The following is a 12226-nucleotide window of genomic DNA, read 5'->3' as shown; positions in this document are numbered from 1 at the left end:
TATGTAGACAACACTTTTGTTTTCATTTTCCATTGATTTATTATATAGTTATAACATCAAAATTAAAATAGATGAACATGTAAAGTTAAAATCGCCAAAAATGAATTTGTAAAGTCAATATATCTATATAGTTAATATTATAAAAAAAATAAATATGAAAAAGACTGATGATGTAATGGATGAGGTGGCTCACTAGGAGCATAGCAACAATAAATGTTAAGTTTAAACTTTTAGATATATATAGACTATTGAAACATTCTCTCTCCTCTCTCTTCGGTTATGACCACCTTGGCCGCAAGCTGCACCTTTTTTTTCCCACGTGGGGATCTGGATATGGTGAGAAAAAGAGAGAAATATGAAAATTAAATGCCAAAGAAATTTTATGGTTATGCGTTGAGGGGTTACCAAAAACTCCTAACAAGCATATATAATTTTGATTTTTCTCACAAACATTCTGATAATCCAATATGATGTTCATTGGCTTTTACAGAAGCCTTACACGCATGCTTATCAAATAACAGCTAATTAAGCAACTAAGATAACACCTAATAAATCAAATAACAATTCTAATGGGTCACATTGATGGCTGCCATCTTCAAATTATCTCAAGCAATCCCCAAACAATTTGTAACAGCCTTTACCAGTTTGTTTAACCATTCACAGTAGTTTCTGAGTTCCTGTTCCTGTTCTTAGGGTTCTTGTTCCTTCTCCCAGAGTTCCTGTTCCTTTTAGTTGCATTTGTATCTTCATCCCCTTGGCCACCAGTGTCATTTGTCGACTTTTCACCCCCTTGGCCACCAGTGTCATTAGTTGACTCTTCACCCCCTTGGCCACCAATGTCATTAGGCTCATTATCCCCAAAACAATCTGTCTTTTCCAAAGAATCCTGTGAGATGAAAAACAGAAGAATTCCAAATGAAGCTATCCTCAAACCGGTTCTAAAACGTTTTTCAGCTGTGTCTAGGTGCTTTATTTGTCTTCGCAAAGCATACAATTCATTCACAATCTGTGGTAAAAATCCCATCAAGAAAATTACAAGCATGGACACTCCAACTATAGTCTCTTGCTTGGGTGACAATTTCTTGTCCACGAGAACCAAAGAGAGAGCAAACAAACATACTTCACTGGCAACTGAGATTGTCTCAACCAATTGAACTCGTCTCTTAATAAATGGCTTCTCGAGAACAAGGAAGAAGAGTTGCAAAGAAGTGATGCATAACAAGATTATAACGGGAATCGTAGAAGACCAAGTATTCTTATAGGCACCTCCCATAGCCCCTAGCAAAACGCGTCTCACGGACTCAATCAATGTGTAGTATATTCTGAGTTGCATAAACAGATTTTGGATAGAAGATGCTTCTGCATGTGTAGGAACACTACCCCTAGAAACCTCTACCTCTTCAGTTTTGTCATCAGGGGCAATGATCTGATAAGCACCATGTGTATGAGCACTTGTGCTGGACATCAATGGGACTGCCGGAGTTGCTACGGTACTTGATCTTGTTGGGGGAATATGACTCGGCCTAGTTGAACGGGACATACTTTGTGCTGAACTCGGTGGAGCCAAGTCAGTGCCGCCAGAACCCTCTCCAGCTTCGTCATCAGGGGCAGTGATAGAGAGAATGGGGCCTCTTAGATCTTCAAATAGAGGCACTAAAATGGTTAGGCAATCAGAGTTCTGTTTCCTGTTCAATGTCCATCGGCCTTCATTACCAGGACCCAAAGTTACTTGGGCTATTCTGGGATTTCCCCGTCCTACTTGAATCACTTGATTATCTTCTTTGTATAGAACTCGCTTTGCAAATGTAATACCGGTAGAGAGGAACCAGAGCAAGTCTAGCAGTAGAAAAGACACAGCAACCAGAATCAGAGTGCCAACTACAATCCCTGATGTCGTTCCTCCTTAATTCACAAAAGTGAGAAAAGATTAAGCCATGTAGTTATGTAGTACTTGAAGTTTTTAGCATTAAACCAATGATATAGAGCATGTAAATGTGCAAAAAATGTGAATTTGGTTCTAGATACACATTTGCATAACTCTGATATGATGCAGTCAGATAACTATGCCTATGAATGTTGTCATGCACGGAGAAGTGATTTAAGTTAATGTCCAAACAGTGTGAAACATCAGCTATATTGCAATTCTTAAATATGCGAGAAGATGGGACTCTAGACCAATTCTGGTGCCATCCAATATGATAATTATTAAGTCCATAAGACTTATCTGAAAAAGACAGGAACATGGCCACAATTCCATCACATATTTGGAAAGTACTGTAGAAAAAATTACTCGATAAGAAAGTAAAAAAAAACATAGCTCATTCTATGGCATATCATAATGAGAAATAGGCAATTCCTTGATTAATGAATTCAATATAAGTAATGAGTTTAAAGAAGCTAATATGGGGTTTGCAATCAGTAAAACAAAAGCCAGCAGCATAATTATCTTTTGAAACTCAAATTTTGCATGATAAATGTATATTTAAGGATTCATATGTTGGGGAAGGAAACAAGCTTTCAAGTTACCTCTAATTAGAGCAGCAGAGGCCTCACAAATACTAGGCACTGCAAGATTAACAAGGAATATTTCAAATCTTGGGAATGCGAGTACTCCATAACCCCTCTGCCTTTGCTTCCTGAATTTTAGGATGGCAAGGAGTAAAGCATGCAGCAGTATTAAACTGCCACCAATTATGGCTAACCAGAACATGGTTCTACTAAAATCCTCCCACCTACACGAGACAAAATCTAGTAAGATATTACACTAAAAAATAAATGATTATGTTTGTGGCACGTCAAAATCCAAATGATGAATTCTCAAATTAAAAATAAATGAATAATAGGGAACTAAGTATCAAGTTTGTCCTTTTGGTTTGATCAATAATTTGAAATAATTTAAAGCGTGAATAGTTTTAATTTTTCATTGAACCTACACAAAATTCTACATCTAAATAACTAGCATAACAAATGCTCCATTTCCAAAATTATTTAATTTCCATTCAACAGTTCTTTTAAAATTGACAAAATATTCCTTTATGGCTTTCATAGTTTTTCGGATTTATATTGAATTTTTTTTATCAAAAAAAAAAATCTGAATAGAATATTTCCCTTTTTTACCATGTCTCTAAAATCCATATGCAAGTGCATGTAATAGATAGAAATAAGAGGCCTCATAACTTACCCGTCTGAAACAGGGTCCGGTCCACTATTCTGCAGGTGTACAATGCATTCTATCACAAATTTTATTCATTGTATGATTAAACAAGTCAAAAGAAAATCACAAAAAAAGTAAAAGTTTTAGACCTTAAGGAGTTTTATATAATCATCTGCCTTCAACTGCATGGATTTGGGAATAGCCTTAGCATTATGATGCACACCCGGGAAAAATCCTGAATCATGAATTTTAGACCTGAAGGGATGTGAGTCGGCAAGATCACTTGAGTGAGTGCGCCCAGTTTCCCAGGGAAGCCTGAAGTAGGGAATGCTCCATTGCATACCCCTTGAAAATTCATAATACTCCACTGGTAGTGGCACTCCCAACCATCTAGATAATGCAAAAACTTGAATATGGCCTGCCATTCTCTGTATGAAAGACAAAAGGAAAAATGCTAGTTAGTTCTACAAGAATGATGCAGTTCATAAGGTTTGATAAGTTATTTTTTATAGGAAACTTAAATGATAGTATGTTACACTAATCTACCCGCCAAAAACCATGTATAAGGTTTGATAAAGTCTACAAGAATGATGCTTTCATGAGGGCCTATTGTTATTTGTTCCTCTCTCTCTCTCTCTCTCTCTCCCTCTCTCTCTCTCTCATCTTTAATCCAAATTGCCAATATTAGAATAACATGGTCAAAAGTCTCAAAACAATGAAAATATTTAGAGAGCTCAATTATGTATTAAACTAGTAAGGTTTGTGTGTATTTGACATGGGATGGCATGAAGAGCCATGGGTAGATATATAAAGGGGTAAAAGTGCAAGAGGTGAACATGGTGAATTAAAATGCAAAGAGTATTGTGTGTATGTGTGAGGAACAAAAAGTCTTGAAACATTGAACTAAAGGATACAAAGAATATTTATTTGTTAATTAGAAAAGTTTTGAAACATTGAACTAAATGAAACAAAAAGTCAATATTTAATTTGTTCGTGTCTTTGATGTGGCACTTGAATATTTCAATTCTCTTTGCATAAAATGCGTCACTTGGCAAAACTTCGTGCTTTTTCAGGTGAGGACTCTGCTTATATATATATTGATTGATTGATTTTATGTATAAAATATCAAGGAGAATTATTTTTATGGGAGGAGGAAAAGGGTCAATTTGTTCCTAATTATTTTCCTTGATTGTCAAAAGGCTACATATAATCATGGTATAACTAAATAATCAATTAATGATATAACAGTTCAAATGAGTTAGATATCATACAAAAAGATTACTCGCAGGATCAGAAACAGAAGAAAATGGTGGAGAAAATGTCCCAATAGAGGAAAGGCTTGCAGTTGAAGCTGTAAGCAGCCCAGCAGCAATAGATGTCGCCACAAATGAAGCAGTTGCAAGCGTAGAAATTACAATAGATATTATGGGCACAGAATCTGTATATATTTTTTTAACCTTACATCAGTAAATAAATAAGAAAATTAAAGAGCTCAAAAGTGTCATCTAGGGCTTAGTTGTTGGACTACGAGCTGACAACAAGAAATAAGAGTGAGAACCCTTACATGGCCTTACTAGTAGAGTTTCGGAAGCTAGATTTTTGTTTCCCGCAGCATCGTGAGCTACATTTTCGGGAACATTGACAGATACAATATCATGGTCATCGAATGCTCTTATCACTACAGCATATTTTCTTCTTTCACTTTCTGGTACAAAGCTGAAAATGGTAATGACTATCATTGGAAAGGAACAAAAATGAAAATATGTCAATAGTAAATATGCCATACTGACTGAAATAGCATTTCCATCAAGAACCCAAATGGTACGTAAAAAGGTCATCATCATGGTTTCTCATTTGTGTGTGGGTTCATTATGTATGTGATGTATGTGTTCATGTACTGGTTCATATACATAGACACAAAGGTAACCAGAAATGACTTGCCTCACTAATTCCCCTCCTTTGATTAATATTTCAGAACCGTTGAAGTCAAATACAGGCTCCATGAATTCTACCCACATAGAGATGTTGTGTTCTCTTGTCCTCATGTGGAGTAGAGTTGTCAAATTTACATCAGGCCCTAGAGAATCTGAAGGGGGTATACTTAACCTTATATCAGGCATCAGAGAATCTGAAGGTGGTGTAATCAACATTGGAGCAGGCCTCAAAGAATCTGAAGGTCACAATTATATCTATCAGGAGGAAACACCCAACAAATATACATTTAAATATAAAGCTTTACTGATTGCATATAATCTTTTTTTTTTTTTATACACCTAAAGCTTTCCACAAACAAATGATTTATTTTCTCCTTGTAACGCTTGTAAACTATTGTCAACCGTACCAAATAGGAAAGTAATATTATCAACTTTGGAAACCGGAGTCCCATGTTTGCTTATAATAGAGTTTTCATCAATTCCTATTGTGACTATAGCCATGCCAGATATACATCCATCAACCTGAAAGTAGAGAGTGAAAATTAATAAGCAAGAAAAGGTGTGAGAAAAATAGGTCCTAGAGATATAAATAACTATAAATGTTCTCTCACACACGCATAATGTACACTTTGTACACACTACGTCCACAATTTCACATGCAATATTCATATTTTTTACGGATGTCCACATTTCAAACATGAAGCTTGTAGTGTGTATATATGATGTACAATAATGATTGTGTGATAATCAATACCCTTTTGCATTTTATATTAGGGGAAAGTTCAAGATGTGCAACCATGTAAAATTTTTGAAAACAATTTAACTTTCCCAATACAATTAATGGCTCCAATGTTTCCAAGTGACCCCATTCAAGATGATGATGTGCATTACATATTATAAAAATAAATAAATAAATGAGCCATTCCAAATTCATAGGACAACTAAACAGGCTCCTAACCTATAAATTAACTTCTATTCTCATTGCTGAAAAAATAAAATAAGTTTGTGAGAACCATCTGACCATAAATTCAAATCTGCGATGCCCAGGATCATCTTTACTGACATTCAGAGGAAGAAGCTTGCCCTTACTCATTGGGAGAGAATATAAAATTTTCGGTTCGAGAGAATTTAAAATTTCCGCAGATGAGTTGAGAACTGGCACTGGAAAGGTTATACAGATCCTTAGTTTAACACAATTATTAGTTGCTCGCACCAGTCTAGTTTCACCATTAAAGTCAAGTTGCCTTTCGGGAACATGAGTAGTTAAGTTGACAACCATACTTCGTCTATCTGTAGAATTAATGAACAGAGCATGTAAAGAACACATTGACATCAGCAGCAGCAGCAGCAGCAACAACAACAACAATCAATCAATCAATCAATCAAATTAGACAAGGTCAGCTACATAAACAGTCCAGATTATTCATTTTATTATGATAAAAATTGCCAATAAGTAAGTTCAAGGCATCAATTAGATAAAAACAAGAATAGATATGAAAGGACATGTCACTTATAACTCTTCCTGAAATAAAAACTACTCACCGAAACGCAGAGTGAAATTAGAATTCTTGTTTCTTTCAAATTTGTTCCCTGCACTGTCAGTACAAAAATTCTTATCCATTACCAAAATCACTCGCCCAGACTGAGCAGTGGATGATAAATTCACAAGGACAGAATATTGGAGGTTTGGCTGTAGAATTTTGAGCGAGGTTGGTATAACGTTGCCATCACCGTAGACCAAAAGCTGTAAAGAGTTTTCCAAAAGTGATGAAAATGTTAAAAAATTCGATTTATTATTTAGTCTAGACAGCATAACTAGTCAGAGAACCTAGATTATGGAATTCAATTTACACATCTACACAATTAACATGGTGGACAGTTCCATGTGAAGAATTTCAAGACATTTGTCAGTGATTCAAACATTTTAAAAAGATGATTATATCATATATTGAAAAGTGTTTCAAGCAGTGTTATTATAAAATATCCTTATGGAAAAGATCTGATCATAAATCCTTGACTAGGGAGGTAATCCACCATTATTGCATGTTGTATGTGGACTCCATTACACTAGAGAGAACTCCATTTTATCTTTCTCAAATCAATCAAAGCCATTCTTCAATAAATAGAAAGGTTGAGAACAAATCAACCCAAAAACCACAATTCTGAAACACAATAATAATGCAAGAATCAAAGAGAGAACATAAATCAATTTAAAGTCTTTTTTATGTGTTTGTTAGCCACCTACTCACATTGCAGTCATTCGTAGACGAGCATACAGAACTTCCTCCACCAGTACAGGGTTCACTGAAAGATATATTTATAGAAACATTCAGAGCATTTGTGAAATTAGTTGAGGCGGTGATATTTGCAGTTGGCGGGACTGTATCTACAAAATTAAGGTATAATATTAATCAGCTAATTGTACAGAAAAAATATGTGTCAACACGATTGCCAGAAAATCTAAACTGCATTGTTAACATCATAGAATTGGTTTGGTTTTAGCAGGCTTGATAAAGTGTCAAACTAACCTTCAATGTAAACAGGGTGTGTTTTAAGTCTTCAAGAATAAGAATACTAAGGTAAAATTTGTGTGCTTTATACAAAATTGAAAATTGAGTAGATGGGTTTTGTTACATTAGAAATTGGGTTTTGTTACAATATAAGCTCATGGGAGGAGAAACATTTCCTGATAGACATAACTGTTGAAGACTTTCAAGCAAGAAGTCTTATTTTAAGTTAGAGTGGTAATTGAAGAAAATATAATAACAATTAGAAAAAGAATAAGAGGAAGGTTCTTAACCAACAGTCCAGTTATAGCTACCGCAGCCAACTCCTTGAGACCCGTTGGGGCAAACCTCAAATTTATGATTTCCATCCTGCAAGCCTTCACACAAAACCGTCCCATTTTCACATTCAGAAGCAATAATGCGGCCAAGGCCATCATCCAGCTGCACCAACAAGTTTTTTAACGTGGTAAGTGGTAGAAAAACCAAAGTTTTCACAATAAATCCAACCATGATGCAGCTTCTTCACTTCCCAATTACCATTGAGTTGGAAAGCAAAACACACACACAAAGCAACAAACAAACAAAATTCCAATAATTTAGCTTGGCGCCAGGAAGAATATAACTAATTATTCATTATAATAATCTTATCAACTATAGAAAAATACAAAAGTATGTACATATGAATAAACAGAATTCCAAATAGTTTTCTTGATTATTCTAAAATCTAATAGAAATTTCAAGCTCATCACATCCTGACAGAATGGAAAGACGTGCTAATTACTTCTTTAAATCAACCAACTCCCTTACATTAACTTAAGAACCATGAAACATATAAACTCATGAGAGAGAAAGAGAGAGAACAGAGCACCCGAAACAAAAGGCAAGTGAAACTTGCTCAAAGCATTGCTAGAGCGTAACGTACCTTGCAAGTGACGTTACAGTTGGTGCAAGCGCTACTCCCACCCACAAGAACTTCAAAGACGAATACGGTTGAGTTAAGATTTGAGAATGCATAGGGAGTCTTCAAGAACTTCACAGTGAGCTCTGAGTCATCACAGAGTGCTGTGAAACTCAAAAGAGAAAAAACCGAGAAAAGTAAAACCAGCAATGGAAGCTTGAGCAAGCCCATTTCAGAGTAAACCTTAATTGATGTCTGAGACATGTAAGACCAACAATTTATAACCCAAAAAAAAAAAAAAAAACACATTTGTGGGGACATTGTATGGAAACAGTGTTGTAACTGAGATTAGTTGGATAGAAAATAGATTATACAATGAATCGTAGAGGTAAGAGAATGACTTAAGAAGATGAGTGCAGGTTTGGACTGTTTAGTTGTTGATGAAGTAAGAAAGTGACATAAGAAGATGACTTAAGGATAGTACACATGAGAGTAAGAGCACCTCAGTATAATAGAAAAAGAGAAATGTTGTCCACAATATTTTCATAATATTTTCACAACAAATTGTACCTAGCAAATTGTTATGAGTTGTTAGCGGTAGGGTGAAAAAGTAATTTTAGTGTATATTCAAATTAAACAAAAAGTAATTATTGGCAAAAAAGTTGAGACAAAAACTAAACAAAACCTTTTTCAACAATTTCCAAAAATTTCCAAAAGCATAAGGCATTTGCAAATAGGAATAGTGCATTTAGAATTTGGATTAGCTATTTTTTTGTTAACATTTTAACTTAGGCAAAATTACTATTTTGGTTCTTATATTTTGGGGTTACTTTCAACTTAGTGCTCAATTTTTTCTGACAGTTAATTTGGTCCTTATTATTTTTAACTTACTGTCAAGTTAGTCCTTATCGTCAATTCACTTATAATAAATGTTTATATAGCAATCGGTTTTTTTTTCAGACAATCAATTTTGTCCCTACTATTTTTAACTTGTTGTCAAGTTAGTCCCTAAACTCCCTACCGTCAACTAACTACCGAAAATGTGTTTGCACTGTTAGCATGTGTAATATGAAAAGACTAAACATGTCCAAGTTTTAGTGGCCACATTAGCACTTAGATGATGGCAAAAAAAGAAGAAGCAACATTGGATTTTAAAAATATTTTTCTTTTATGCACCATTTTTTTCTTTTTTCTTTTTTTCTTTTTATAAAGGCTCACTTTTAGTCCCTACATTTTTACTTTTTTCATTTTAGTTCCTACATTCTAATTTTACCACTTTTAGTCTCTAAACCAATTAACGCGTGTTATTTTTGTCCTTTCCGTCAGTCAACCGACGGAAATAGCTGAGGTAGCAGCTGGAGGCGGCAGCTGGAGGCATTAAAATAATATTTAAAAATGCCACATCAGCATCTAATTTTTTTTTAAAAAATCAATTTTAATTATATAAAAAAAGAAAAAACAAAATTAAAAACAATAAGAACACAAAAACAAACCCAGAACCACCCAAGAACCAAACACAAACTCAAATTTAAAAACACAAAGAACACAAAAACAAACAAAAATGAAGGAATTCAAAATCTGGCAGAATACACAAGAGCACAAACCCAAAAAAATCATATAAAACCAACACCAACTTTCCACATTTACAAACCAAAAACCAATCACAAACACCCAAAAAAAAACCACCATCAAAAGAAGAAAACAAAACAAACATGGAAGACCCAAACAGAGCCAAAGCTGAACGCTTACTCAGAATCTCCGAGAAGCTCCTCCAAACCCGAGATCTCACCGATTCACGCGACTTCGGGATCTTAGCCCAAGAAACCGAGCCGCTCTTGGACCGCTCAAATCAGATCTTGGTCGTCACTGACGTCCTCTTGGTTGCCAAGAAGCGCATGAACAACCACCACGACTACTCCCCCACCCAGACAAGAACAAGTTCCCTCTCGCAGATCAAGCCTTCAAGCTCGTCGCCAACGCCTGACCCATCCTAAACAACACGGTGAAGAAAGCCCTATACAACAACAAGCTTACCCCATTTTCAAAAGTTGATCTCACTTCTGTTTTGCAGGCGAAATTGCCAGTTCGCCATAACAGCGAGCAAATACTTCATTGTTGTTTGTTTTTGTGTTTTTAAATTTGAGTTTGTGTTTGGTTTGTGGTTGGTTCTGGGTTTGTTTTTGTGTTCTTATTGTTCTTAATTCTGTTTTTTCTTTTTTTATTTAATTAAAATTGAAAAATTATTTTTAAAAAGAAAAATTAGATGCTGATGTGGCATTTTGAATATTATTTTAATGCCTCCGGCTGCCACCTCATCTATTTCCGTCAGTTGACTGACAGAAAGGACGAAAATAATACGCGCTCATTGGTTTAGAGACTAAAAGTAGTAAAATTAAAATGTAGAGACTAAAATGAAAAAACGTCAAAATGTAGGGACTAAAAAATGCATTTTCGCCTTTTATAAACTCACAAATTCTTGTAGGCCAAAATACAAAAACACCCCTAGGGTTTGCATCTGTTGCAAAAACACCTCCTAAGAATTCAATTCTTCTAACTCTCTAAGGCTTCTATATCTACCAAATTGACCCTTATGACAAACTTTTATTAGCTTTTATGGATTAAAAAAATCATGTGACTATCACATCACTAGTAGCACAAATTAGTTTGTGAATCTTCTTAATGTGGTCACATAATGGTTGCATAATTTTTTTTTTTTTTTTTGTCCATATGAGCTAACAAAAGTTAGTTATAAGGGTCAATTTTGTGGATATAGAAACCTCATGAAATTATGAGAAATAATTGAAACCATAAGAGGTGTTTTTGCAAATGACCCAAACCTAGGGGATGTTTTTACATTTTAGTCATTCTTTTATATGCCCATAATTTCACAAAAATTAATAACTCTGAGGCTCTTATATGATATCTATATTCCTAGCCCCTTCGAAATAGCAGCCTCCAGTTCCATTGTCGCCTTCCATAATGATGGCGAGCTAGTTTCTTTGAGATTCAAGAACAAAAAGAAATCAAGAAATTACAAGGTGATATATTAAAAGAGATAGAGAGAGAGAGAGAAAGAGATATGAAAATTGAAAAGTAAGAGAAGGAACTAATGTCTAATGTTTCTATGAGGGAGAAAGAGATATATTAAAAGTAAGAGGTGGATCAGCTAAACAAGAGTGGTTAGTAATGAAAGTACTCTAACCCAACAATATTACTCAATACTCAAATATTTTTAATTTTTACCAAAATAATATTATGTTTGTTCCTAAATTTTACAAACCTATCTTTTAGATCTTCTTTTCTCTTTTTTTTTTTTAGTTTTTCTATGTTTTAGGAGGTGAGAGACATAAAAGGTGAGCAAAAATACATATTTATCCATGTTTTTTACAAAAGTGGGTTACGGAGCCTTAACAGAGTGAACCTCAGGTAGATAAAGTGACATTATTCAAATGACAAGTAGGCAATGTAAATTCGAGCCAAACCACAAATGGGTTTCCTCTTACCCCAATAAATAAAATGACATCTTCATTCTGTTTTTAATGCAAAGAATTATGATAGTGAATGACATATTAATGGTCCATAGTTTCATTACTTCTCCCAATCTTGTATTTTCACTTTGGGAAAGTTAATCAATACCCTAAGAACATTAATTTAGGAAATACTTTTAAAAAAAATTATGAGAAAAGAAAAAAATAATTGTTTTTTTTTATGATTTTTTATATTTCTTTTGAAG

General features: G+C 34.4%; 1 protein-coding gene across 1 annotated transcript; it reads right to left on the bottom strand.

Annotated features, from left to right (window-relative positions):
* Positions 1–649: 649 nt before the first annotated feature.
* Positions 650–8757, bottom strand: LOC142632960 (uncharacterized). The gene is made up of 13 exons (XM_075807271.1): positions 8518–8757; positions 7910–8036; positions 7338–7474; positions 6631–6832; positions 6110–6378; positions 5496–5610; positions 5096–5324; positions 4729–4870; positions 4426–4611; positions 3304–3582; positions 3182–3210; positions 2527–2732; positions 650–1902 (listed from the first exon to the last, which is right to left on the bottom strand). The coding sequence occupies exons 1-13, from the start codon at positions 8755–8757 to the stop codon at positions 650–652; spliced, it is 3414 nt and encodes a 1137-aa protein (XP_075663386.1).
* Positions 8758–12226: the final 3469 nt, after the last annotated feature.

This window comes from Castanea sativa, chromosome 4, assembly GCF_040712315.1.
Source record: "Castanea sativa cultivar Marrone di Chiusa Pesio chromosome 4, ASM4071231v1".
NCBI lineage: Eukaryota > Viridiplantae > Streptophyta > Magnoliopsida > Fagales > Fagaceae > Castanea > Castanea sativa.
Note: the sequence above shows the minus strand (reverse complement) of the source record. Positions and strands in the feature narration are given on the sequence as shown.